The sequence below is a fragment of the Aspergillus eucalypticola genome (genome assembly GCF_003184535.1).
Source record: "Aspergillus eucalypticola CBS 122712 chromosome Unknown BO83scaffold_16, whole genome shotgun sequence".
NCBI lineage: Eukaryota > Fungi > Ascomycota > Eurotiomycetes > Eurotiales > Aspergillaceae > Aspergillus > Aspergillus eucalypticola.
Window position 1 is genome coordinate 232,882 of NW_020290290.1, and position 25,251 is coordinate 258,132.

At 49.1% G+C, this 25,251-nt stretch overlaps 10 protein-coding genes across 10 annotated transcripts; 3 read left to right on the forward strand and 7 right to left on the reverse strand.

Annotated features, from left to right (window-relative positions):
- Positions 1-204: 204 nt before the first annotated feature.
- BO83DRAFT_409031 (uncharacterized protein) lies at positions 205-2,002 on the forward strand (the record flags this gene model as incomplete). Its single annotated transcript, XM_025534100.1, has 9 exons — positions 205-312; positions 401-529; positions 613-733; positions 865-970; positions 1,162-1,293; positions 1,338-1,440; positions 1,491-1,675; positions 1,838-1,945; positions 1,969-2,002. Exons 1-9 carry the CDS (start codon positions 247-249, stop codon positions 2,000-2,002), a joined length of 984 nt encoding a protein of 327 aa, XP_025386932.1. The 5' UTR covers positions 205-246.
- Positions 1,994-2,890, reverse strand: BO83DRAFT_57098 (uncharacterized protein). The gene is made up of 3 exons (XM_025537440.1): positions 2,660-2,890; positions 2,365-2,604; positions 1,994-2,046 (listed from the first exon to the last, which is right to left on the reverse strand). The coding sequence occupies exons 1-2, from the start codon at positions 2,778-2,780 to the stop codon at positions 2,462-2,464; spliced, it is 264 nt and encodes an 87-aa protein (XP_025386933.1). The 5' UTR covers positions 2,781-2,890; the 3' UTR covers positions 1,994-2,046; positions 2,365-2,461.
- BO83DRAFT_57097 (uncharacterized protein) lies at positions 2,891-3,662 on the forward strand. Its single transcript, XM_025537439.1, has one exon. The coding sequence runs from the start codon at positions 3,001-3,003 to the stop codon at positions 3,559-3,561; it is 561 nt and encodes a 186-aa protein (XP_025386934.1). The 5' UTR covers positions 2,891-3,000; the 3' UTR covers positions 3,562-3,662.
- Positions 3,663-4,611: 949 nt separating this feature from the next.
- On the forward strand, positions 4,612-6,591 carry BO83DRAFT_57182 (velvet factor family protein). Its single transcript, XM_025537441.1, has 2 exons — positions 4,612-5,372; positions 5,535-6,591. Exons 1-2 carry the CDS (start codon positions 4,927-4,929, stop codon positions 6,439-6,441), a joined length of 1,353 nt encoding a protein of 450 aa, XP_025386935.1. The 5' UTR covers positions 4,612-4,926; the 3' UTR covers positions 6,442-6,591.
- Positions 6,592-7,666: 1,075 nt separating this feature from the next.
- Positions 7,667-8,913, reverse strand: BO83DRAFT_340118 (mitochondrial 54S ribosomal protein bL12m). The gene is made up of 2 exons (XM_025528571.1): positions 8,575-8,913; positions 7,667-8,435 (listed from the first exon to the last, which is right to left on the reverse strand). Exons 1-2 carry the CDS (start codon positions 8,806-8,808, stop codon positions 8,112-8,114), a joined length of 558 nt encoding a protein of 185 aa, XP_025386936.1. The 5' UTR covers positions 8,809-8,913; the 3' UTR covers positions 7,667-8,111.
- Positions 8,914-9,154: 241 nt separating this feature from the next.
- Positions 9,155-11,314, reverse strand: BO83DRAFT_418063 (chaperonin-containing T-complex subunit CCT8). Its single transcript, XM_025534800.1, has 3 exons — positions 11,185-11,314; positions 10,667-11,037; positions 9,155-10,558 (listed from the first exon to the last, which is right to left on the reverse strand). Exons 1-3 carry the CDS (start codon positions 11,241-11,243, stop codon positions 9,279-9,281), a joined length of 1,710 nt encoding a protein of 569 aa, XP_025386937.1. The 5' UTR covers positions 11,244-11,314; the 3' UTR covers positions 9,155-9,278.
- A 905-nt stretch (positions 11,315-12,219) lies between these two features.
- BO83DRAFT_389809 (quinone oxidoreductase-like protein 1) lies at positions 12,220-12,876 on the reverse strand (the record flags this gene model as incomplete). The annotated part of the gene is made up of 3 exons (XM_025532825.1): positions 12,220-12,546; positions 12,612-12,686; positions 12,751-12,876. 3 exons carry the CDS (start codon positions 12,874-12,876, stop codon positions 12,220-12,222), a joined length of 528 nt encoding a protein of 175 aa, XP_025386938.1.
- Positions 12,877-17,601: 4,725 nt separating this feature from the next.
- On the reverse strand, positions 17,602-18,788 carry BO83DRAFT_447272 (uncharacterized protein; the record flags this gene model as incomplete). Its single annotated transcript, XM_025536637.1, has 2 exons — positions 17,602-18,331; positions 18,388-18,788. 2 exons carry the CDS (start codon positions 18,786-18,788, stop codon positions 17,602-17,604), a joined length of 1,131 nt encoding a protein of 376 aa, XP_025386939.1.
- Positions 18,789-19,772: 984 nt separating this feature from the next.
- BO83DRAFT_315408 (FAD-dependent oxidoreductase) lies at positions 19,773-20,984 on the reverse strand (the record flags this gene model as incomplete). The annotated part of the gene is made up of 1 exon (XM_025527621.1): positions 19,773-20,984. The coding sequence occupies one exon, from the start codon at positions 20,982-20,984 to the stop codon at positions 19,773-19,775; it is 1,212 nt and encodes a 403-aa protein (XP_025386940.1).
- A 307-nt stretch (positions 20,985-21,291) lies between these two features.
- Positions 21,292-23,306, reverse strand: BO83DRAFT_57223 (M48 family metallopeptidase). The gene is made up of 9 exons (XM_025537442.1): positions 22,807-23,306; positions 22,505-22,746; positions 22,189-22,429; positions 22,113-22,137; positions 22,018-22,063; positions 21,895-21,958; positions 21,806-21,837; positions 21,694-21,752; positions 21,292-21,633 (listed from the first exon to the last, which is right to left on the reverse strand). The coding sequence occupies exons 1-9, from the start codon at positions 23,161-23,163 to the stop codon at positions 21,479-21,481; spliced, it is 1,221 nt and encodes a 406-aa protein (XP_025386941.1). The 5' UTR covers positions 23,164-23,306; the 3' UTR covers positions 21,292-21,478.
- Between the last annotated feature and the right edge of the window lie 1,945 nt (positions 23,307-25,251).

Below are 25,251 nucleotides of genomic sequence, written 5' to 3' on the forward strand. Positions count from 1 at the left end.
TTAGGTGAGCAAACCCTTAGGACACGAAGCAGGCTGGTAGAATACCGATTGCTGATATGCTTTTCGCACAACATAAGTTTACTCTTCACCGTTTGGGTAGCCTGCAGCACAATCTGGTCAATGATTCCAAAGAGTCTCTGGTGGCATTGCTACCTTCTCTAGCGCCCTATCAATACAATAGGATTTCTAGCGGTCTCCGGCTGTCACGTCTACATCTGTAAGTTGAATTGGTAGCGGTTGACTTACATGTTCAAAAATAGGTTTGGGTATTATTCTGAGACAATTGATTATATGAAGACATCTTCCGTGTGTGTACGGATTGCCAATTTGATTCAACGCGTACGTACAATACAAACGCCTCCTAGACAAGGATTATCCTTTCTGTTCGGAGTAGTTTCAGGTGTGCAAGTTGCTGTGGCCCGCGCTAAGAGTACACGCAGGGCACCGCAAGATAAAACGAAGAGACAGCCAGGATATCCTAAGTTCAGGTGCAAGGTCAGTGCGGACGACTGAAAGCCAAGGCAAGCTTGTCAGCTTTGAGAGTCAGGGTATCCTGGCTCCCTTGCTCGCAGCAGCCCTTTGTCGACGCAGATTATTAGACTAAATAGGAAGGTCGATAATCCATCGACCCGTAAGATTTCGAAGATCTTCTTTTCCTGCAGGGTTGCGCCATTAGTTCGCGATCGAGGCTTCCACGTCGCCCTAGCAGGGGAGCTGATGCGTCCAGGATTCGGTGTGCTCTTTTGCTTTTTCTCCAAGAAACGGCCCCAACGAAGACATAAAGCATCGATCCATATTCTTGATCTTCCAGATTGTATGCTGTGGTCCATAACGAAGGCATTCTTGCATGAGCCGTCCAGGGAGATTTCCAGAACCCAAAGTGTCGCTGGCGTGTAGAGCCCAAAGGCTGTCTCGACGCGAGGCGGGCGGCCCGTACTTCGGCCAGAACCTTGGGCACTCAAATCATCCGGTGAGACCGGAGGGCAAATACTTGTTAGTTAGTTAGGTAGGATGTCTATAGGTAAGGTTTGTCTAAGATTTAGTGGCCGCATTCCCCCACTCTATTGGTATCAACTTGCCTTGTGTTATTTCCTCTTCATGTATCATGATTTGTCATATCCGTAGACACAGTACCATTCCATATGGAGCGGCTTTTAGTAGGATTGGCGGGTGGCTAATTAAGATGCGTGGGGATGGTGAAGGGAAGCTTGAGCTGGCCGGAGGAGAACTATTGCGGTTGGGTTGCCGGGAGCAAAGCTGCTATACGGCAGCGGAAGGCGAACGTTGGGCCAAGTCACTTGATCCCCCCTTCCTTTTCGTAATGCGGCAATCGACAGGTCAACGAGATCGCAGCAACTCCTCCGCTCTCTTGCAAACTGGAGATCTCCGATTCCCACGGACTTTTCCCAGGGCCCAATCGGAGTAACGCCTTCTTTCCCCGTAAGTCACTCAGTTCCAGCCTTCCCTTGAAATGAACCGCATGCGTGCAGACTGCTGGTCGAATAATACCTTCGGTTCCTGACAAATCTTTTTCTTTGGTTGCCTCTGGCGATAGTTTACTCAAGGAGTATCTCCGTGGCTCGCTTCCTACACGGGTTCTCCGTCCTAGTTGCCTTCTACAGGCAAATGAAGTGTGGCTGGCAACGCGCAGCGTTAATTGGCATCCGACCTCAGCGTCCGGTCCATGTCTCCATTTGTTCCAACTAAGAGAATATCCATATCGGCGATGGGAAAAAAAAACAGAGTGGAGGATATTCTCCCCCGGGGGAAACTCCTGGGAATAAGCAAGAAGCTCACGATTATGCACTATCTGTGGACGGTCATGACGCACGAACAGGATCATCGCCGTAGCACCCAATCTACACACTAGCCACTGCACTGCAATTGCAGCTTCCGGGATTCCAAAAGGCCAGACCCATTACTGCCTGGGTAGGAACACAAAAAGGTGTGGACACTGGATACCCTTAGTGTGCATGAGGCACACCCGGATTCCGGGAATTAGAACGCTGCATAGGCGTGTCGGTACTCGGTAATAGTTCCATCTGTCTGACGGTGGTTGTTGACTCATCAGCATCCAGCCAATTCTGGCCATCGATCAAGTCAGCCAACAGTCAAGGATGTGACACATCATTCATGGTTGTCGGCAAGGCAACCACACATACAGTAGCCCGACCACCCAAGAGGAAATGGTGAACAGTTGTTACAGGGCTAATGCACGAAAAGTACTTCTCTCGCCGACTAGGATGACTTCCCCGCAGCACCAGAGGGGGTTACGATAACACAAATCAGCTGAGATGAAACATCCAGTGTAATATGTGGCGGTGACCACCGATCGATCTTCCATTGCAAGGATAGGCATCATACCTTGTACCTTAGCCACAATGTGTGAGTGAGTGTGTCCCAGGATCTCACTACAGGAAATACGGAGCGCACCCAACGGCTTTCTCGGGCCTCACTGAGATCAGAAATGGAAGTGGTTTATGAGGTCCCCACCAGAAGTAAGCCAGCTCATCTCCCTTCTTCTTCTTTCCTCTTCTGTAGTTCCGTTATTGCGAACTATCTGACCAATTGGCCCGCTTGTTTTATCTTTTGTGGTCCGGTGTTCTTCTGGACCAGTAACGATCAGCGAATTCCATGGTTGTTGCGGAGAAAAGCTCACTATAAAATAGTTTTAGATTCGAAACGGCCCGTGCAAAAGACCCCGGTATCCACGACCAGCAATGACAAATCGGCAATACTCGCGGGCCTGGGAGAACGGGGCTGGACACGGCCACCACCATACTCCATATTCGTCCATGTTTGCTCTCTTAAAGGTGCTCCTGGCTTAGGCATGCAACAAGCTCAGTATGCAGGGCCCTGGTTTCATGCTAAAGACGTGGGCGCAAAAGTAACCTGAACTTGTCGGATGGAGTTCGCAGTCCCGACACTAAGCAGCTGAACAGCCGTATTCGCCTAGCGTACGGAAAGATCCCCGACGGCCGTGTCCGGCTTTTGCGGTCAATGGCCCTTGTCCCAAGCTCAATAATTGTCCCGGGGGTTCATGGGCGACATCTATCAACACACCCTTCCAGGAATAGTGCTCTGTATATGGTCGATAGTTCAAAAACAACGGTGAGCGTCCAGATCTGGACTCCACTATACAGTCTTCTAGCCGTTTCTCTACGAATCTTGCAGCACCATCTTCCTTTTTCCTACTTCCTTTCCGAGCTGCAGGACAGGTTTGTGCCGGGAACGCCGAGGCTCGCAAATCATCAGTATAGACCATTTATTCCTTGCACCGATCAGCTGCTGGTGGCCTATCTAGTTGCATTGCGTGGACGGGCTGCAGAGTTTGTAACGATGATAGCGACCACGGATAGCGATCCCAGCAATCTGAAATGCACGGCTTACGGCGTACATGGAGTTATATTCTTGCCAATCAACTGGTCGATTATACTCGATCTGCACTTTATTCCCTGTTCTTTCCTGGCTTGTCGCTGCTCACTCGTTGGAACCTGGCTCACGGAGTCGAACATCTCACCCGATGGTTCCTGCTGGGCTTCCAGATCATCGCGCATTTAAAAATTAAATCCTTCGGCAGCAGATCGCCCTAGTTCCCCGGGAAGTGGGTAATAATTGGGCGCCTCGGTAAACACAGTTCACGCCTTTGACTAGGCACTTAGCAAGCGATTCGTTGCATATACGGGATCCTATTCCGTTATTGGCCATCGCAAGGAAGATAGTCCCTCCTTAAGATACTGCTTACCACTTCGACGAATACGAGATGCCCACGGCATACCAGGGTCAGTCTTTTAATGCTTTGGCCAATGATTTTCCGCAGGGCCGTCATACTGCATCGTCTGCAGAACCCAAAGGGACCCATAACAGAAGTGGCTCGTCTACTGGAACCTTACTAGTAATTGCGATGGTCGCGCAGAGTTCCGGACAGTGTACAGACCAACACACTGGGCACTAGCAAAACCTACGCTTCTTTTGTTAAGTACGGGAAAATTGGGATATCGGAGAAACACTCATGATGGAATAAAGATTCCTAAGATTCGGGGATATACACGGCCGGATCCTGTCAGGGACGCAGTGTTGCTGCATGTCTGAATTTTTCACAATGCCACACACATACGCAGTGGGCACGCACAGGCTCTCACAAAAGCATCGACCAACCCGTTTCCCCAGATCCATTTCTTTTCTTGCACGGCCACAGGCAACTATAGAGTGCCAATAAACACTTGGTATTTTACTGCTTGGCTTAGGGTTAGTACCACGCTCCTGGCCATTCTTCCTCCTTCTGGGTTGGTCATCAGACACGCTTACTTCACGTTTCTACAAGGTCAGTACTCCAGTTGCTTGCCTTGCCGCTACTTGCGCGCCGGTGTGAGTCGTGCTACGATTTGGTTGGGCAGAGGTGGGCAGTCCCCTTTTCTTTTTCCTCCTTCGTCTTGACTACCTTTTTCCGTGCTTCGGGACCCTCCTCAGACAATTGCTTTGTGGTCTGCCTCTGAAAATCATCAAAGAGAGCTAACATATGCATATCACCTCAGCCAGCTACTTCGGTAGGTTGGAACAACCGCCCACGTCAGGTCATCTTATTTGCACCTTTGGCCTTAAAGGAAGCATCTAAAAACCTACCGCACACAGTTAACCTGTGAGCTCTGGAAAATCTTTGGCGCTGGGTATACCGTTACGTAGTACATGGCCAATTTGTCCCAGCGGGCTTCTGACCCCTGTCGATTGTTCTCCCCATATCGGGCCTCATTCCACCTTTTCTTCTAAGTTGATCAAACCTTGCTTGACCATTTTGGCGTTCCCTATTGTGGATGCCTAGCCCGCGAACACAACGGGAGATCAGCTTTTGGCACTTTACAGCGAGAGCAGGTCCTAGAAGAAAGAAATAATTGTACGGACCCCCAAACGTCCGCCCACATTGCATAGATGTCTCGAACCCCGCTACCGCAATGGATGTATCCCGCATCCAGTGGTCAACCGTCGGATGCAAGATCCTACGCCGCTGGTGACGATCACCAGATGTTGACGATGCCAAACCGATTCCATACTCTGGAAGATCCCCCACGCTTCCTCTATCCTGACAATCAGGGCTACGCTCCGACTTATATGCATCCCTCATCAAACTCCAGGGCTCCCTATCACGGCAGAACTTGGGACAGCCTCGCAGACCCCAAATTTAAACCTTCGCCAGTACCGGTCGCCAATCATAGTGTCTTTCCTCAGTATGGGGCCCAAAGGTCAAATGCCATGAGAGGCGCGGAGTATGCCTCCGCTTCAACCTCTGTCTCTAGTCCTTATCAGGATTCCCCCAGTTACAGTCGCGGTTCTATTGGTTCTATTTCCGGGACGCGGACAAATGATGTGGAGTCTCAGTATAAACCCCTTTCTTTCTTCAAAAAAGAGGCCTTAGTCTTATCTGCCTGGAGTTATGATACCATGATCTTGGTCAAATGTGCATACTCCCGCTGTTTCGCCTCGAGCTGTGGTGCTTCGTAACTCCCTTGAGAATCATTGTGCTAATAGGATGTATACAGGTACAGTAGCAGCTCGGCGACCTTTCCAAGCCCCGTTCACTCTGAGGAGAGCTCAGCAATGTATCCTGCGCTCGCACCACCCATAAAACCCCAGGCACAACAGCATCAGCGACACACCACATCCAGCATGCCTTCTGGGTTTGAAAGGTTGCTTCACCATTCTCCAACTCCATCACCTCCGCCACGAAGAACCTCCACGACGTCACGCTATCACCTCTTCATTCGACAACAGCCCCTCGCAGCCCGGGCTTGTGGTGCCGGAGACCGAGACCGCCGCCCTGTAGACCCACCTCCAATTCTGCAGCTGCTATTAACGGACTTTGACCCCAGCACATCAGATGATATCGATATCCTCCAAGATCCGCGCTTTACCGTTGGCTGCTTCCTGGTTCCTGAAACGCGAGGATCGATTTCGTCCGACATGGATGGTGATAGTGCCCTTCGAGAAGACCGTCTCGGAGCTACTCCCGGCCAATCTACACCATTGCTTTCGGGCAAAGCATTTGTCTCGCCTTTCTTTGTCGATGAAGATCCTGATCCAACAAGTGCCCCAAATCATCCGTCAACATTTGATTATCACCTACCGGAACGCAGAGTCCAACTTGCTCCACCAACCTCTAAGGGAGCCCAACAGCCCGCAGCATTCTTCATATTCTCTGATCTCTCCGTACGTACAGCTGGACTGTACCGCTTACAGTTCCGGCTTATGAATTGGGGCCTTGTTGAGGACACGGGTCAGTCGATGCCCGTCCTTGCTGAAGTATGGTCCGATCCGTTTCACGTCTACCCTGCCAAAGACTTCCCCGGGATGCGAGACTCATCACGTCTCACAGAGGGTCTTAAGGAATTAGGATTCGTCGAACTCAAAACCAGGGGAAAGGGGAAAGGCAAGGGTCGACGAAGGTGACTCGACAGCGAGAATGGATATGGTACAGATGAATGAGTGAACGCAGCGCTGGTCGGGGTTTTTACGAATTGATTTGATCTGCTTCATGTCCTTTCTTTTCTTGTCTTCCCTCCTCCAGTGCTTCTCTCTCTCCCTCGCCCGCTTGCAGATCATGATTCTTTTTTTCTTCATTGATATCTTCGCTCGAATCTGGCTTCTGGAAAGATGGCTATGAAAGGATATATATGATACTGTTACTAGGTTATATTGATGAGATATGGAGTTTGGATAGGGCACTCAGGTGAAAGAGATGCAGGCTGTTAGTTGATATTTATGTTGATGCAAGGAATAGACAGGAAACTATACATGTCACCAGTCATTGCTGCAAAGAGACAAAGGTCTATACATAGTACTAGTATATAAAAAGATGTCCTATTGTTGCATATGCCCCATCACTTCCCCACTGATGAATTGTGGTTAACTGGAATCTGAATCTGTACTACTGTATAATGGAAAACTATCATCTGAATTGGTAGTAAGGCAACAAAATTTGATCAAATAACAGCAACACCATGTAATTTCAGTGGTAATTGTCACGCTCTTTGTACGCCATGCCTACTAGTAGTGTTAATAAGTATCAAGTTGTAAATATTGGCAGTAATGATAGTACTTACTAACGGTCATAAGTACTACTGTACTTAGTACTCCTGTAGTGTTTGGACGTTTAACCATAAGTAGTACTAACTCTGTCGTTAGGAGGTTCAAATATATAAGTACTATAAGTGACCCATTGAAGTTTAGTACATCATTCGAACTCGAAGTACTAAAAAGACAGTAACAGAGCAGCACACTAAATCTAGAAATGACAATAATCACAATGAAAACACAAGCGCACTTCTCTTCTCTGCTAGAATAAGAAAGAGAAATGACAATATAGAACTAGGTGCAAGTCACGCTGGAATAAAGGCGAAGTTGTTGGTTGACAGTAAGTATAGTTTTCGCCGGGCGGAACCAAAGTCGGGCGCGCCGCCGTGTCTCCGCAAGGGAAATTCTCATGGTTCGTTCCTGGCCCGTCGGTTCATGGGTTTACTGCAATCGGTACGATGGTTGTAACAACTTAATTATATGATATGGCTCGAGATGTATGAGTCTTGGGGTTGTATGAAAAAAGAAAAAAGATAAAAAATAAAATAAAATAGAGCTACGGAACATGAGAGGTGGTGAGCTCTCTCCGAAGACCGACCGTCCTAATGTATATCTACTACCAGGGTCCATGACGTTTCTGGTGCCGCCTCTAGGCCAGTCCATGCATCCAGCTTGTTTCAACATTGTCCATTCAATGCGATAATAATGTACACTCGCCGCCTTTTTCCCGCTTTCCGGTTTATATCAGAACAGTCTTAAGAGATATATGACGGAGAAAAGAAAAGAGATAGGATAAAAACACACAGACAATACATGACGGAATAGAGGTAAAAAAGGGTGGTGCGAGACAAAACTCCAGCATGATGAGATGCAGTCCAATCACAACGTCCAGACCATCCACAGGTAGCCTCTCCCTCTTCCCTTCCCCCCCCTCCGCTCATCCGCTCAGAACGGAGGAGGGGTTGTGGAAAGATGAAAGCTTAGGGTGACCCGGTAGCATTAAGAAAAAAGTCCCCGAAAGCAGAGAGTAGTATATAGGTCCCAGTTTAGTCCATAGTGGCCTTGGCGCCCACGGCCTTGAGGGTCTCCACGATTTTCTCGGCCTCCTCCTTGGGCACAGACTCCTTCAGGACCTTGGGAACGGACTCGACGAACTTCTTGCTGTCGACCAAGGACAGGCCGAGGAGGGTCTTGATCTCCTTGATGACCTTGGCCTTGGAGGAGGCGTCGACGGACTCGAGCTTCAGGTTGAACAGGGTCTTCTCCTGCTGGGCGGGAGCAGCCTCCTCTTCCTCAGCAGCGGCGGGAGCGGCGGGAGCAGCGCCCATGGCGAAACCGCCAACGGGGAGGTCGGGGATGTTCAGGCGGGTCTAGAATGACAACATTCATGTCAGTAGCGAGTACAATGTAGTTCGATGAGTGTCAGTCCACCACGCTGGATGGGATACAGCCTGAAATGGGCATGATGCGGAGTTTGCGACACAGATCCGGGGGAGCAAAACAACGCACCTTCAGGGTGGAGACGAGGTCGGCGGTCTCCAACAGGGTCAATTGGCTGATCTGGTCGACAATCTGGGTGATCTTGGGGTTGGCAGGAGCAGCAGCAGCCTCCGCCTCAGTGGATTGCCATCTCCGGCTGAGTGTGCGCTGGGACAGGTATGTCGTGGGAGCAAGGCGCAGAGAGGCGGTAGGGCGGACGATCTGTCTGCAGCAGCGAGCTGCGGCCTGGGCGGAAACGGACATGATGGACGGGAGGTGAGGGCGAACGGAACGGAAACAGGGAGAGACGTAGGACCGTGAGGGGAGGGTGACCAAGGAATTGAAGCTGCTCAAGATATCGAATTGCTCGAAGAAGGCCTTTGCGGGAAAAGAAAGTCGAGCGTCGGCCCGGAAAATCCAGTCACATCACGTGATAGTACTGACCGCCCGCCTATCAGTGCTGCTTATACAAAGTATACGCTCTTGCTAAGATGATCATTGTTATGGGAAGATCTACACATAATTACAATCATCTACTGCCAATTCATGATCGAATCTGATTGACCCTAATTGGTCCAAAGGATCCACATGAGCAATATTACTACCAATACTACCACACAAAGCATTATACACTCCCGGACATGCCGGGTTAGTTGATGTTCATGATTATCGTGTCTATATCACATTTTGAGTTTTAGACCACATTGAATATACCGCTCTCCAACGCCTCAAATTCAGTCCTCATCCCAGTTGGGGTTGGGGCCCGGGGGCTTGGGTCCACCCGCCTGCCGAGCAACAATGATCTGGTCGACACTGAGGACTGTCCGGGCGGACTCACTCGCGAGTCTAATGGCCCAGCTCTTCGATGCCAGCAAGTCCAGAATACCTTCATCCACAGTGTCAAGAGTACCAGTCGAAGAAGGTCCTACCTCCAGATCGACACCAGTAGTCCAGTAAGGCTCCTCCTCGGAACTGCCTTCTTCCTCCGACTCCTCTGACGATTCGCCGTTGGCGCTCGTGTGGTGGTGGGCAGTGTAGAGACGAGAGAGAACCTCAGTAGCGTCCAAGCCAGCGGACTCCGCCAGAGTACGAGGGATCACCTCGAAAGCTTCAGCGTACTTGCGGATAGCGTGCTGGGGCAAGCCGGGAGTGCGATCGGCGAATGCAGAGATCTTCTCCACAAGCTGAATCTCGGTAGCACCGGCGCCAGGAACCAGACGGGGGTCCTTAGTGATGGCCTTGACGGCGTTGACACCGTCGTCAATGGCACGCTCGACGTCATCCAGGTGGTTCTGGGTGGCACCGCGCAGGACGATGGTAGATGTGCGAGTAACAGCGTTGGAATCTTCTTGACGGAAAACGGTGACACGGTCTCCACCGATCTCAGTGGTCTCGACGATGTCGATAGAACCCATCTCATCGGGCATAGGAGCACCCAGACGAGCGAGAGGAGTAGCACCGACCACGCGGCAGAGACGGCGCAGCTCGAACTTGGACAAAATCTTGATGACAAGGATGTTGAAACGGTTCAGGTAGTGCATAGCGAGATCACCGATCGTGGAACCGCAAACAAGGACACGAAGGCCAGAGTCATACAGCTCCTTGATGGCCGCCTCCAGACGCTCCTCCTCACCCTTCGAGAAGTCCAACATCTCCTGCGCGTTCTTCAGGAGCACAGTACCCTTGGTCTCGGTCTGAGAGATGTCGATGGGGCAGCTGAAGACACCGACCTTGGCCTTCTGTGCCTTCTTGACCACACCATCGGGCTCACGACCAAGGACCATACCCTTGACAACACGGGACTGTTCCAAGCTACCACCCATGATCTTCACAACGCGGACGTTATCGACGTTAAAGTTGACGGGATTCTTGGGCAAGACGGCGAGGACGGCCTCGGCAACCAAGGAGGCCAGGATGTCTTCGGTTCCGGACTGCTTGCTGGCGACAACGGTACGGAGAGCCTTACTCAATTCGGTCTGAGAACGAAGATCCTGCAGGCGATCAACCTCGAGGCCTAGAGATGAATCCAAACGTTAGCGAGTGCGGGAGATGCAATCAGGATAGCCAATGGACCGGTAGCCCCTGAACGTAGTATAGAACGCATAACCCGAGAACTACCCACCTTCCAGCACCTGAAGAGCGAAGTTCTGAGCCTTCTCATAACCCTGCGTGATATCACTTGTCTTCAAACCCATCCGCAACAATTCCTCGGCCTTCTTCAGCAACTCTCCCGCCAAGATGATGACCATGTTGGTACCGTCACCCATCTCCGCATCCTGCTGTTGACTGGCCATCACGAGCAACTTGGCAGCGGGGTGCACAACATCCAACTCGCGCAGAATTGTAGCGGCATCGGAAGTGAGGATCATCTTCTGCAGGTGGTTAATCACGATCTTGTTACGACCGTACGGGCCCAGCGACGTGAGCACGGTCTGAGCGATAGCCTGGCAGGCTTCGATGTTGCGGATAACCGCACCGTCTTCGGCATCATGACTATGAAGAACAGGATGTTAGTCAATGATTCGAATCATCGCCGGATTGCCAGGGGATTGGCGGTGCCTGATATGAAACTCCCGCCATGCTCGAGGGTCCTGAGGGGCGGGACATTCCACCACGACGGGGGGGTTTTGCTTCGCTCACCTCTGATACCCAGGCTTGAAGAGACCAGCCTGGGAGGGACCAGGCATAGACAACGACATGATGACAAAATTCTTCCACTGAAGTTCCGGGAAGAATTAAGAAAAGTAAAGATGGGGGACACTGCCACGACGCTGTCCTGTAGCTGTTCTGGGAATTTTCGACGGAGCTTCGAGACGGTCTGGCGGCGGTTGTTTGTTTGGTTTGCACCCGGAGGGGCTCTCTCTTTTGTCTGCTTAGAGAGCAAACCATCACAACAACAACAGCACTACTTCTGTGCTCAGGAGATAATCATATTTCTACCTCACATCATGCCGATCTACTAATATACTGTCTGTGGCATCTCAACAAATGACATGAACTGATCGCACAGATCTTCCCCGGTCTCATACACAAACACATTTCTCCCCCCCCCCCAAATCGTAACTAGGCTTCAATGTCTATTGCTTAAAGCAGGGTTTCTCTCGCTATTAATCTAACAAGCGGACCAGAGACAAAGCGAGCAGAGATGCAGTGAGAGTATCAATTGAAGTTCTCCGGGGCAGTGAGAACACCAGACAGGGCGCATACTCCCCAGCCTCTTAAATTTGTGCTCTCTTATAAGTGAGCGCGGAATATTTCTCCAGTTGCCCTCTTCTCGATCAAAACTCCTTCAGTGAGGCTTTGTCAGGCATATCCTACAACCTTCCGTCTTTCTGTATGCGAATACAACCCTCCGAGGCCACCAGATAATAGATAAGCTTTCTCTGAAGAGAACTCGGGGGTTGCGAGACTTGTGGCGGTAGGCAGGTCTGCAGGGTCTTCAGGGTTCCTAATTATAATCTTCCCAATATGGTTGCCACTTTGCATATAGCGGAATGCGCTGGGGGCATCTGCAGCGTCAAAGCAAATGATGCGACTTGTATGTACGACTTCGCGGCCGAGGAAGTCTGCATATGGCTCAACTATTTCGGTTCTGGAAACAATCTAATTTAGAATGGGACATGCAATGATACGACTGCCGGTGGGTCATACGCGGACGTGGCTCCCTTGCCTTGCTCAAGGTTGCTTTGCATGACTTGAAGTAGGTCTGGTGTAGGACGATCGTGCTTGGTCGAAAGGGTTCATGGGCAAGATGGAATGGCCCAGGACGTCCCTCTTTCCGATATCAAACATTTTCCCTCCTGGAGCAACACACTTCCATGGGGCATGCAGGAGCTTGCCTGGAAGAGAGCTCAAAACTATGTCGACTCCTCTATTATTGGTCTCCCGCATAAGGTCACGGTAAAAGGACGTATCTCGAGAGTAGAATATACGGGAGCGAGGAATATGGCACCCATTAACAAGATACCGCACCTTCTCTTCGCTGCCCACAGTAGCGTAAACCTGCAACCGGAAAAGACCATATTAGCATCTCCATTCTCCATGGGCAAAGTAACCATGAGACATACCTGAGCTCCTCTCATTTCACAGAACTGAATTGCAGCCAGTCCCACTCCACCAAAGGCTGAATGAACCAGCACCGTCTACAGATGGTCAGCAACGACCATCTTGTCCTACAAAGACAGCCTCAACTTCACGTGCACTAACCTGACCCTTGCGGAGTTCTCCAACAACATCAAAACACCAGATAACCGTGGCATAAAATATCATGAGACCTGCAGATTCCTCAAACGACCAAGTATCTGGGATCTTATTGGCGAAGTTGGCCGGCATTGTTCGTCGAGTGCATAGGCTACGGGTGACCGAACATCACCCTGTCTCCTGGTCGCAGGTGCAAAACCTTTGACCCAACAGCACGTACAACCCCACTGCCCTCGTAGCCCAGGTCCTTAGTATATCCGAAAAGGCCATATGAGATAGCAATATCCTGTGCATGAGTGTGAGCTCAGACCACTCAATTAGTAATGAAGTAATAGTGAGCATACCCTAAAGTTCAAAACCACACATCGGACGTCGATTTCAACCTCATCATCTCCAAGAAGACTGTGTCTATGCTCTTTCCAGACCAAAACATTCTAGAGAGAGCTTCTTCGGGAGTTTGTTGTCGATCGGCTTGGTGAGTTCCTGTGTAGCCCGAACGGACTGAAGGCTGACTGTATGTATAACACCTTTGACCAAGCCATACTCCCTACCTCTGCCAGGATCTATGGCACGTCTCATGTTTGTGAATGTGGGACTGCAGTGACACCAGATTTTGTATTGCTTCATCATCCGGTTGATTACCTTCGAGGGTGGATATACAAAGCTCGGGAATATTCGCGTATTCCTGTCATACTGAACGTAGAAAACCATGTGTCAGTCCGTAGCGAGGATCTTGACAGCTGACTTGAGTGCTTCTGGTGACCCAAATTACATGGTGGTTGCTGAGTCCTAGTATAAAGTCTTTGAGCTGCTGAAAGCCTTCTTCATCCAAGTTTTAGAGTAGAGGGGAGACCACATCTAAGAGGACGATCACAAACCGAGAATTAGGTGGCGGGTTATACAATCCACATAGCTCGACAATGTTCCCATGAGAGCGGAACTGTCTCGACACCTCCGTAGCAGCTCCACTCTCATGCTCCGAAACAAGCAGCGTAATCTTATCCGGTGCAGCTGGAGGATAGGCCGATTAGACACCATGTTGACAAAGACTCGTTGAACTGATGCGTGGTGAAGGCCAGGCCAGAAAGTTCTATGTCCAGTAGCTCCTTCCGCCATCGATCAACATTTACGTATGGCTTCTCGACACGTTGATCATTCTCTCCAACCCACCATCCAGGTAAGAAGCCCTACTGGGGGCGTTAGCAGCCGTTATATAAGAATCATTGATCGTATAATCGGGGTTGAAGGGAGAAACTGAGTGTTGTCCAGCCTCACCATCATATATTCAGACAACATGGAGTCTGCCAGATATGTGACAGAGTCAATCATCCCACTGCCAATACTTATACAAACCGGTTCACTCACCGCCGCATGTCTCTTGGAGTAAGAGGCGGCCGCCCGAAGCCAGCAGCTTCTTTATGCGTGCCAGACTATCGTGGAGGGAGGGCGTTGCGTGAATAAACTGACTATGTTAGATATGTATATCATGAGTTGCTGGGCCGCACACCACGCTAGGTACTCACATTTGCTGCAACAATAAGATCATAGCTTTCGGGGCTCAAATCCCTGACTCAACGGGTCTCGCGTGATATCAAGCACTGAATATTCAATTGACGTTCTCTGTGCAAAGCGTTTCCGAGCAGCTTCCAAGAAGCCGCTAGAGACATCGGTGAACATGTATTGAGAATATAGTTGGGTGCCGTCAGACGCTCGGATGGTAAGTAATTTTATATTACAAGAAGTTTACTTTTATTAACATTTAGTATTATAGAAGATCATAGATAGTAAACTTTAAAATCCCCGCGATCAGTAGGTAGTATAACTGGTCCCTTCTACCCGCATATTGTTAACTTTCTGTCCGCATCATACTCACACTCTCTTCTTTGGCTCCTATGGCAGCCTCGGTAGTAGGCCGTGTGGTAGCCTATATTCTAGGATTATATTCAGAAGTATCTAAGGTGATTTAAATTGGTACGGTAATACCACAGTAGTAGCTCAGGAAGTGGCCCTAAGAAAATTAGTGACAGGCATAAAGCGAAGCATGGGCAAGCAACCAGTGTTCACCTCTTCATTGTGATCCCCTCCACATGTTTGCGAGGATATAACAGAATCTTCGCAAGACTTTTACCTTTACTTTTCCTACAGTCGAAGATTTTACTTTCACTAGCGCTAGGGCATAGGAATTGCAGCATGAAACGAATGTCAAATTCCCTTGCAGGGACGGCAGATACATTTCCTGAAGTCACGAGGATACGCTAAGAGCTTGTAAAGCCCATCTGACCCTTGTCAAGAACGCAATTCCTATTAGCTGGAAGCTCGGTAAACGACATCATGCAAACAGCTTCTACGTCCTAAGATGTCAAAGCGAACGAGTATCCGAAGAACTAATAACGACGTAGCAAGCTCCCCAAGGCCTTATGACTGTAGCCGGTCCCATCCCTTATTTAATAGGCTTTCTTGGCGATAGGGATTGATTCTCGCCGCGGGATTGAGCTGGACGATGAGGGTAGCTCCTCATTCTTCAAGAGTCCGTTATTTGAGGTGACGAGGGAAACGAACTTGTATCCTGGATACTCAGGGTGCATAGCTCATACCTCTATGGGCACTGTTAACAACACGACCGTCGAGTGACTGTGGAAAAACCCCTCTACTCTGATTTCAACACTCAACACGTCATCGAGGAAACTGCCATATAAAACAGGGCGGATGCAGCGGGGTCAATTGGCACGAAGCAGTCGTCATGCAGCTTCTTCTCCTTTCGCTTATTATAACTGCCTTTCTCCTCCTTGTCAAAACTCCCTGGTAACCAGGTCTCCCAGGCCTTGACGCCCCGTTGCTTGAGATTGTCCTTCATTTCAATGGATAGAAGAACCTGTTTAAGAAAACAAAGGAGGGTTTGAGAGTAAATTACTGCTCTTGAAATGGCTTCACATGATGCTTGGGTGATCGCGTCAAGAAGAATGCATCAAGGATACTGGCATTTGATTTTTGGACGCGTTTCAATAGAGACGGGCATAAAGCGAAGCATGGGCAAGCGATCAGTGTTCAACCTCCTTATTCTGATCCCCTCCCCGTGTTTGCGAGAGTATAACGAGTTCTTGGCAATTATACCCGTAGATTCAATTGAGGAAGCCTAGCAGCTCTGTCTTTGAGCCTGCAATACTGTCTCCATCTATTTTCTGGAGTATTGCAAGAATCTCAGTATTATTCGTAATCATCATCGGAGGCAAGCGGATTGTTGACGCCTGTCTGAAGGTTCATCGCTAGGTTTTTCAGACTGTGTCCGTTTGGTTTTAGTCAACCACGATTGTACAGGCCCGGTTTAGCCCATGGTGGGTGTACATTCTCTCCCGTAAGGCTTCGGCGTCGTTAAGGCCTTCATCAATGAGATGCCCTCCTGACAGAAAAAACCCTTCATCGCCTAGGCGATGCTTGGTCGTTCCTCTAGGACTTTCGTCGCTCAATCAGGTTTGAGTCTAGTCGTTCAACACCCGAAGTTCGAGGTATAATGGAAGAACTATAAGAGTTTGTCAATGCGCTACTAAGTAGACCAAAACAATATGTCGTGGCTACTGAGAGCAGCGGAGAGATACGTCTGACTCAGACACACTCTTTTCATAATAGGAATAAGTGATTGTAGGGAAGATGGAAGGGTCTTATTTGAAGGGAAGATATAGAGACAGATATATAAGGACAATCAATGGCATGGTGAAGTAGTATATTCCCTATCATCAAGACATTCAATAATTTTCCAAGGTGAAAGAACGTCGCTATTCACTAGTCATGACCTATTCAATAGCTAAGCTTGGCGTCACAATATGGTCTAATAAATTCGGAGGTTTAGTGTTCATGAAGCCTCAAGCTGTAGTTCATGTACTTGAATGGAATCGGAATTATGTGGATTGACGGCACTCGAAGTAGCGTCTGAAACTCTCTCGAATTAAGTGAAATATCGCTAGCCACTGGAAGCAGATGAAAAGATACCTAAGATGTTCTTAATAGAAGTAATATATCCTTAAGCGCTGGTCTGTATTGGGTGTAGCTCAGGCCCCTGGGCTGTAAAGGCCACAGTATCTTAGCCTGAATCCATGCGCACTTCACTCCAACATTTTCACTCGCAGGATCACAAATACTCAACAAGCCGACTTCTCACTATTCGCAACTCCAACAAGCATTCGATAACATTATTTTTAGGGGATATTCCGCAAATTGACGCGTCCATCAATGAGACATCTTCGTCAAGGTTGTATCCTTCCGTCGACGCTGTGGGTAAAGGCAGGCCTTGATTATCAGGAAACCCTTCGACACTGTAGCGTGTATCGGGAATTTCGCCAGAAAGCTTTAGTTGGCTTATTTCTTGTCGGGCTTCGAAGACAACTCCCTAATTTGATACGCGTAGATATCCTCAAAGAAAAAAAATCGAGTGAACCGCCCCCCCCCCCCAAAAACACTGGTTGCCATCTTTCGACCATGGCCTTTTATCTCTACTTTTCCTAATACGGTCGAGACCCTACTTTCACGGGAACTGACCGTCCCAGCAGCCATGCTTTATTCCGCGCCTGAAGGCCACTCCTATCATTCCAGTATAGCACTAGGGCATAAGAATTGCAGCACGAAACGAATGCCCAAATCTTTTGCAGGTACGACGGCAAATACATTTCAAAATCACGAGAATACGCAAAGAGCTTGCAGAGCCCATCTGATTATCAATGCAATTCCTATTAGCTCATAACTAAGTAAGCAACACGGTAAAAAGGACATCTATGTCCCGAAGGTGCCGAAGCGAACAGATACCAATAGTACGACGAGAGACGTAGCAGGCTCCCCGAGTCCTCATGGCTGTACTGGCCCAATCCCTCACCTGACTGGCTTTCTTGGAGACGGTGGCTCATTCTCGCCTCGGGATTGAGCAGGACGATGGGGTAGCTCCTCCTTCAAAAGCCCATTATTGGAGGTAACGAGGGAAATAAACTTGTATCCCGGATGATCCGTGAGCATGGTCCACACTTCTATTGGCACAGTTAATAACACGACGGTCGAGTGGCTGTGGAAAGATCCTTCCACTTTAATATCAATGCTCAGCACGTCATTAGGGATTCCTCTGAGCAGCCAGGCCTCCCAGGCCTTGACATCGCGCTCATTTGCGTTATCATTGACTTCTATCGAGAGAAGAATGCGCTCGGAACAGCGAGAGTGGAAGCTTGGGCGGAAAAGACGAGTCAAGGGCTTCAAAGTTATGCTTGGATGACCACATCTCGGTATGTGAACAGGACATGCTCCCACCTGGTTCTGTGACGCATTACGATAGAGCCGGGAAAAGAGGGAAGCCACCGTAATAGGGGCACCATCATTGTCGATGAGGGTGTCCAATAGGACTCGGGTGAGACAAAAATTCACGTTTGCGGAGCTGGTCTGGCCCCAGCCGCAAGCTGCAATGGCTTCCGGCCCATCCCACAGCGCGACTGAGCAAGCGGAACAGCAATCGAAAATGTAGAGGCTATCTCCCTCCATGTTCTCGCACGCGTAGAGTGCTGACTTTATGTTTAGGCTGGGCCCAGTAATGGCTCCTTTAGCGTTGGACTGGCCACTATACAATCACTGTTAGAATCTTCGCGTATCGTTTGGTAGGGAGACTACACTTACGCAATCGTCCACGACAAGTCTTCCGGGCCCATGCCGCCGGCATGACCCGAGTAGATGTATATTCTTAAGGTATCCTTGTCACGCCGGGCGACAGACCAATTGGAGAGCTTGTTCATGAGTAGAGCGGAAGAAGCCTGGAGGGGGATCTCATAAGACTCGCAGTTGTATGCATATACTTGAGTCAGATACTGTAAAAGCTCGGCCTCCAAGCCAGCTACACCCATCGTATCGTTCGCCCAGTGAAAGGCAAGCACCTCAACTGATTCATAATTGCTTCCGGCAGCGATGGTATTGTTTACGGCCGTTTGGAGGTTGGTCGCCAAAGCACTGAGAGTATGAAGGCTGTGTTCACGACGGTGTTGCCTGGTCACATACGGCCGTAGAGTGCTTGAATGACTCATGACGAGATTTGTTTTCTCAAGAAAGACAACGAAACCGAGAGGATGGTAAGCAAGGAACTCGAAAGTAAATATTCCGTGTTTACAAGTTGCATGGGATAGTTTGAGAGAGATTGGGAGACGCAGTTTCAAACCAAGAAACTCACGGGTGTGGGAGATAGAAGAGAGTAGAGTAGGGAAGAACAAGGACTGATGTCAGATATGGGATGGGAGAGATAAAGGTGTAAGTAACACGTTCATTCACTTCGACATGTAGTCAAAGTTTTCAGGTGTTATAGTACGTCACGATTCACTAAGAATCAAGCAAACCCAGTAGCTAGATCTAACCTCAGTATTGGCAAACAAATTGCAAGTCGGGGATGGACCTCCATGGGAATTTGTGCGAGATAATTCTTTTCATTCTCTGTTTTAGCCTCCTTCGCGGCGATGCTAAGTCTATACTGATATGTATTCCTGAGCTTTCAGCTGATCAGCAGCTCGTATGTTGGTTTCTACTTGCTTGCCAAAGACAGAATAGCCTGCATGTGAAAACAAGAAAAAGATTATAGTCTATTTTTATAGGTCCAGCTAGGAGGCTCCTCAAATACCAGTTGTAGAAAGTTATAACGAGAACCCGATAGAGGAGAAAGGAGAACATATGGTAGAAAACCTTATACGGCTTAGTATAGAGACAGCAGAAAGAGAGAATCATAGATAATAAGTATTCCTTGGTAGGTTCTCTACATATTTCTCTCCTGGGACTGGGCATGCATAATAGTTATACTATACTATACTACTACTTAGTACTCTTTGTAGAATTCCATTGGTTAACGGAGTCTAGCTTCAATAAGGCTTTACAGCGGTCAAGGCCCCACACTGTTTCTTGGCCAACTAGTACCACGCCCGCACGCAATCTCATGTTATTTCCATCCTCACCTTGCGGCATCGTTTATCCTCCGCAAAACTCCAACAAGATCATCAATAACTTCATTTCACACAGAATCCAAACTACGACAACTCAACACTCTCACACTCCTCCAACGGCCTCAGATTGAACGCCTTATACCCGCCCTGCCAACTCAACCCGACTCTTTCCCGCGCATACTGCCTCATCTCTTCCTCATACCTCGCAACAACATCCCCTCCACCCACTTCCCTCGCCTCCACAATCCTCTCAACCAACACCGCCGCATCCCTTAACGCCGTATTCACCCCTTGCCCACCCGTCGGCGGCATAACATGAACCGCATCCCCAAGCAGCGTGACCCTCGAATCCGTCTCCCAAGCCGGCAAATCCGGCCTCACAGACGCCATCCTCAGCGTTGAAGTCTGCTCAACATCCTGCTCCTCCAACAAAACCCTCACCGACGGATGCCACTCCCTCGACAACTCCATTGACAACCTCGCCGACTCCTCCCCATTCAACCTGAGAACCTTCTCGTCCTCCATACCCACAAAATCCCGATGAACAAGCAACACCCAATACAAATAATCCTCCGGCAACTTAATTATCCTTCCAACATCACCCCTCGGCATCCTCATCGGCTCAAACAACAACGTCTTCGGCGCCTCCTCCCTCAAATCCCTCGCCAGCGACATCCCCCTCCTCGCCAACTCATTCAACCGCCCCTCCACATCCCCCGTGATCCCCGTCTTGCCGTAAATCATCCTCATCCCCGTATCCACAAACGGATACCACGGCACAAGCTGCCTCCTAACTCGCGACCTCGCTCCATCCGCACCAACGAGCAATCCTCCCATCGCGGAACTCCCATCCGCAAAATACGCAACGACACAATCATCCCTCACTTCATACCGCTCGAACCGCTTCCCGAACTGCACATTCTCCTCCCCAAGACCCTGCAGAAGGACCTCGCGCATCGTCCCCCGATCCACAGTGTACGGTCTGGCTCCATGGATCCCGAGCGGCGGTCCACCGCTACCAGCGGGGAGGGGCTCCCCGGTCAGTGCGTCGAGTCGGACACCTACGCCTGGGAGACCGTCGTCCAGGGCAGCGGTTTTCTCGAACAAGGACCATATTTGGGGGACGAGGAGGGTGTGGAGGTTTTCTTGCATGACGCGTAGTCTGTAGCCTTGGGCGCGGAAGTCTTGCTTTGCGTCTCGTTCGAAGACGGTGAATGGGATGTTGTGCTTGCGGAGGCCTTGGGCTAGGGCGAGGCCGCCCAGGCCACCGCCGGCGATTAGGACGCGGTTGGACATGGTATGGGGGATTTCAGGTGAGTAGTAATTGTAGATATATGTATAAATGAGTAGACATGTAGATGATAGAAAGAAAAAGTTAGAGTATTGTATGGCTGGTCTATAGGTAGGTAGGTTCATGAGGATCTATATACAGTAGGGCCTGGTTTAGCGTCGGTGGTTTATTGCGCCCGACTCGCCGATCAAGCGCAGACGGCGCTGTGGCTCCGAATGACCGTCTTACAGGGGTGAGGTATCAGGATCTCGTCAGTCCAATTAGGAGCTAGTGTTTGAGACATAGCATGACTCAAAGCTAAAGAGTTTCCCATAGAGATTTGGATGCGAGCAGAGTGGAGTATCCCGAGAAAAGTCAACGCGAGATAGGTATATAGATACATGCTAAATCGCTCATATCACGCTAGGCCTTGTGCGGATCCGATCCACAGTATCAGGATGAAAGGATCCAAGGACAGAAATTCATCATAGTATTACAGTAAGTATACGCTGAGGTACTTTCAAAAGAAGTATTCGCCGTCAGAGCTATCATCAGGCTGGAATTGTTCATGATGGCCTCTGCCATGATGACCACCTCTCGGATGATGACTTCTGATACGGGGAGCTCTCTCCTGAGGGCCTGCGTAGTGGTCGATTGCGTCGGTGAAATCAGGGACTGATTTGGGGAAGTTGTTAGTGTTATAACTTGAATTTCGTGGGTTGGCTGGGCGCTTACTGTAGCCTCTGACCATATGGCATCCGCTGTTTTCGTACAAGGATTCGGCTTTGTGTAGCCTGTAGTTTGGTTAGCATGGCTGAAAGGGGGACTGAAGAATCTGGTATATTACCTTTCGCTCATTGATTGCATTCGGTTGAATGCCTTTGACGTCGTTAGTTGAATTCTGTCTAGTGATGGCTGGGATTTGGACTATCTCACCGATGGATGTGTGGACATGAACTCAGGCACACGAACTCTTTCAGTCATGTGCATGTGGTTCCAGCTAAGTCTTGTTAGTCCGAAGAACAAGGATATATACAGTAAGCCAGTCTGTTTACTCACAAGTCAACTGCGGCACGAGGGTTGTAACAGGCCTTGGCCATCAGCACTATCAGGGGTTAGAAGGACATAGATAATTGACGTCAAGTATGTCATACTCAGCCCGATTTTGTCTGCCTCAGCCTGTAACATGTTAGTTTATGTTTATTCAGCCATACGCCGTGAGTCACATACCTCCTGCACCCGTGTGTTTGGCAAATTGACAGACCAATCCAACATCTGAGACGCGAAATGTCCGAGACTGCCAAACAGATATACCAGCCCATAGGTCAGAATAACACTGGGAACAGAATGGCTCATGCGTTCAGCCTGGTGATGGGCCAGCACATGAGCGATCTCATGGCCCAGCACCGCCGCAAGACCATCAGCATTTCCGCAAACCGGCAAGATGCCAGTATACACGAATACCTTTCCACTGTAGGATATACCCATCAGCCAAACCATCCCAGAATTGTATAGTATGATTTACAGAGGTAGCCGAATGCCTTACTTCGGAAGGACAAATGCGTTCTGCTCCGACATATCGTTGATAACGTGCACCTCCCATTTCGTGTCTTGTACGGGTGTATGAGCTATCAGCCGCTCGAAGACTCGGGTTACTTCTTCGGAGATATGATGCCACGGAGGTAGAATCAAGCCTTCAGCTCTGTTCATGATTGCATGGTATTCGTGGTCTCCCATCTGTTTCTCGAGCTCGTCGGATACGCAGTTAAATCGAGTGCGGCCCGTCAGCTAAGGACGAAGAACATTAGCTTGCAAATAGAATATGTCTATGAAGTATGAGCAACGCACCTCCACAGTCTCCAGGTTATAGACATAGAAGCTTCCTCCGACGGCAATGAGTACGAGCCAGAGCTGCAAATGCTCGCCATCTTGGAGTCTGGGAAACTGCGGTTCTTCGAACCGATTATACTTCGCACGGCTGCGGGCGGACTTGGAGAAGAGCCGGGACTGTGATTGACGAGAAAGGAGACTCGAAGGCAGAAAGGCCGTTGAGGAGGTCCCACGAGTTCTTGACGAAAGACGTCGGATTAGAGGTGTGGAGCGAGGAATGTGAGAGGGGATACGGGTAGAGTGGAGGAGCGAGGAAGCCGTGACCGGCTGGGGCGATGCGCGGAAGAACGCGCGCACTATCGGGAGACGAAACATGACAGTCTGTTTCGCATGGTATGCGACAGGATATGAAGAAGAAGGAATATCCGCCCAGATGGCTGGAAGTCTGCGAAAACAAAGGCCAGCATTTTTGCGCAGTCGTCGGTGCCCTTAGCTGCATGCGATAGGTAAGCATTCGGTCTCCGCGCTGGCCAATGAGCGGTGGGCAATTCCGGAGGCACAGCATGCGGCTGCAGGACCGTGTGAATGAGTGAAGATGATTATAACTATAAACTGAATAAGATGTAGCATTGCAGTAAGAACTTTCAGGACAAAGAGTAGTATGTTAATATATGTTGTGGTGACATCATCCCATCATTGCAGCACCGAACCGGATCCGAAATATATACTACGGAGCACTACTACTAACATAGCCCTAGGTATTGTAGTAGTACTAGGACTCAACATGACTGCTTTGATTGTTGACGCTTCACACATTAACTAGTCACGTTGATAAATAAGGTACAAAAGTATACATCTTTGAGCAAATGTTGACAGACAATAGCGATAAATTTAGCAACCCTCTCATGCATCACCTGCCCAAGCGTCATTTAACTGCCGGAATCTGAGAGAGCCAGAGCCAACCCCACGCAGAATGGAGAGGCCAAATCCAAGCTACTAGCGAGTAGCTTCTAGACTCAATCTGCATGCAATATATCGAATTTACTCCAGGATAATAATAGCATCAACCACAGCTTCCAGGCACCCGAACGCCCTAACATCCAACGGCCGGAACAGCAACCGTAGATCTTTACAACGAACTCATAGCCAGTCGTGACCACCACACTCTCCCAAGATAAAACATCTCCCTCTCTACATGACACATCCTACAGCCTAACTCCCCATCACTACCAACTCACAACAGTTATTCTTAGCAAAAAGCCCCCCCAACAAAGACAACGACCCATCCAGCCGGATACACCCAGCGCCTAATATCCAATAAATCCCGCCACAATCTGCCCACTGATCTATGTGCTACAATTCCTGTAGCAAGTCCAATCCAGCCCTACCAGACACATCCAATACCACCGAATTATCCCGGCGCCTACATGCAGAGCGTCAAAGTTGTGGATCTGATAAAATGGTTGTTCGGCAAGCGAGGCTGAAGCAATAGCGGCATCAAGATATGCAGGCTATTTCTAGAAACGAAATTAAGATGAACTATTAATTGATGAAGGTTTATCCCGAGGATGCTTATCCGGTAGTGTATAGTATGATCTCATGCATGCATCTTTAGATGTTTAGTCTGGAGTGAAGAAAGCAAGCTATTCTTAGATGCCATGCCATGCTATGCCTTACCCCTCATTTAGACGCCGGGGAGGGTCGACGGGGACATGGCGGCGGCTACTATGTACATCTGATTTGGGTGGGTGTGTGTGTGATCTGATACTAGCAGAGAATATGATTGGAAGATGACTGGGGTGGGTTTCTATTTTGGGAGTTTACTACTTACTTCAATTCGTTCATGCTACTAGGGTTGGATGGATAGATAGGAGATCTGGATCGGATCCGGGCCGCTGGATGGTAGAACTGTAATGGAGGTGTTCTTTTCTCTTCTTTGTTTTTTTAGCTTGTTGATCCACTAGATTGTGCTTAACCGCCGGGTCTACTAACTTTTGGGGATTTGCTTTGCTGGATGATTGGTTGCTTTTTGTTGGTTTATCTATATTTATGTTGATTGTGAATATGGAACCCCGGTTAAGTTCATCCACGGTGTCATGCTTCGTTGCCAGAAATAGTATCATTTGGAGAACTGCAAGGGACTGTGGGGGTCTTGTGAGATGGGAGCACATAGCTGTCGAGAGTAGGGAATAGAAGAGTGATGATGATGCAATTCAGATGATAGCATTGTTGGGTGTTATGTGGTTGAAGAAATTTGTGCGTGTATAGCTCTCTCTCGGAGATTGACACGCATGCGTAGATCGAGTTAGGCTGCAAATGTTCGAATTACTTTCATAGTTTGGTTGCTCAATTCCTGCGATTTACTGAGAACTCTACTTTACATGTGCCTAATAGTAAATCTATTTTCATCTGTGTTCCGAATCCAGCAACTAGCAAAGCTACTTTCAGACAGCGTGGGCCATA

Coding starts and splice junctions, on each gene's coding strand:
- BO83DRAFT_57098 (XM_025537440.1), bottom strand. CDS start 2,780: ATGGTGGTGGCCGTGTCCAGCCCCGTTCTCCCAGGCCCGCGAGTATTG. Junction 2,605..2,659: donor GAATCTAAAACTATTTTATA/GTGAGCTTTTCT, acceptor CTGGTCCAGAAG/AACACCGGACCACAAAAGAT.
- BO83DRAFT_57097 (XM_025537439.1), top strand. CDS start 3,001: ATGGCCCTTGTCCCAAGCTCAATAATTGTCCCGGGGGTTCATGGGCGA.
- BO83DRAFT_57182 (XM_025537441.1), top strand. CDS start 4,927: ATGTCTCGAACCCCGCTACCGCAATGGATGTATCCCGCATCCAGTGGT. Junction 5,373..5,534: donor ACAAATGATGTGGAGTCTCA/GTATAAACCCCT, acceptor GGATGTATACAG/GTACAGTAGCAGCTCGGCGA.
- BO83DRAFT_340118 (XM_025528571.1), bottom strand. CDS start 8,808: ATGTCCGTTTCCGCCCAGGCCGCAGCTCGCTGCTGCAGACAGATCGTC. Junction 8,436..8,574: donor ACCTCGTCTCCACCCTGAAG/GTGCGTTGTTTT, acceptor TTGTCATTCTAG/ACCCGCCTGAACATCCCCGA.
- BO83DRAFT_418063 (XM_025534800.1), bottom strand. CDS start 11,243: ATGTCGTTGTCTATGCCTGGTCCCTCCCAGGCTGGTCTCTTCAAGCCT. Junction 11,038..11,184: donor TTCAAGCCTGGGTATCAGAG/GTGAGCGAAGCA, acceptor TGTTCTTCATAG/TCATGATGCCGAAGACGGTG. Junction 10,559..10,666: donor CGCTCTTCAGGTGCTGGAAG/GTGGGTAGTTCT, acceptor ATTCATCTCTAG/GCCTCGAGGTTGATCGCCTG.
- BO83DRAFT_57223 (XM_025537442.1), bottom strand. CDS start 23,163: ATGTTTCGTCTCCCGATAGTGCGCGCGTTCTTCCGCGCATCGCCCCAG. Junction 22,747..22,806: donor ATAACCTGGAGACTGTGGAG/GTGCGTTGCTCA, acceptor CTTCGTCCTTAG/CTGACGGGCCGCACTCGATT. Junction 22,138..22,188: donor CAAACACACGGGTGCAGGAG/GTATGTGACTCA, acceptor AACATGTTACAG/GCTGAGGCAGACAAAATCGG.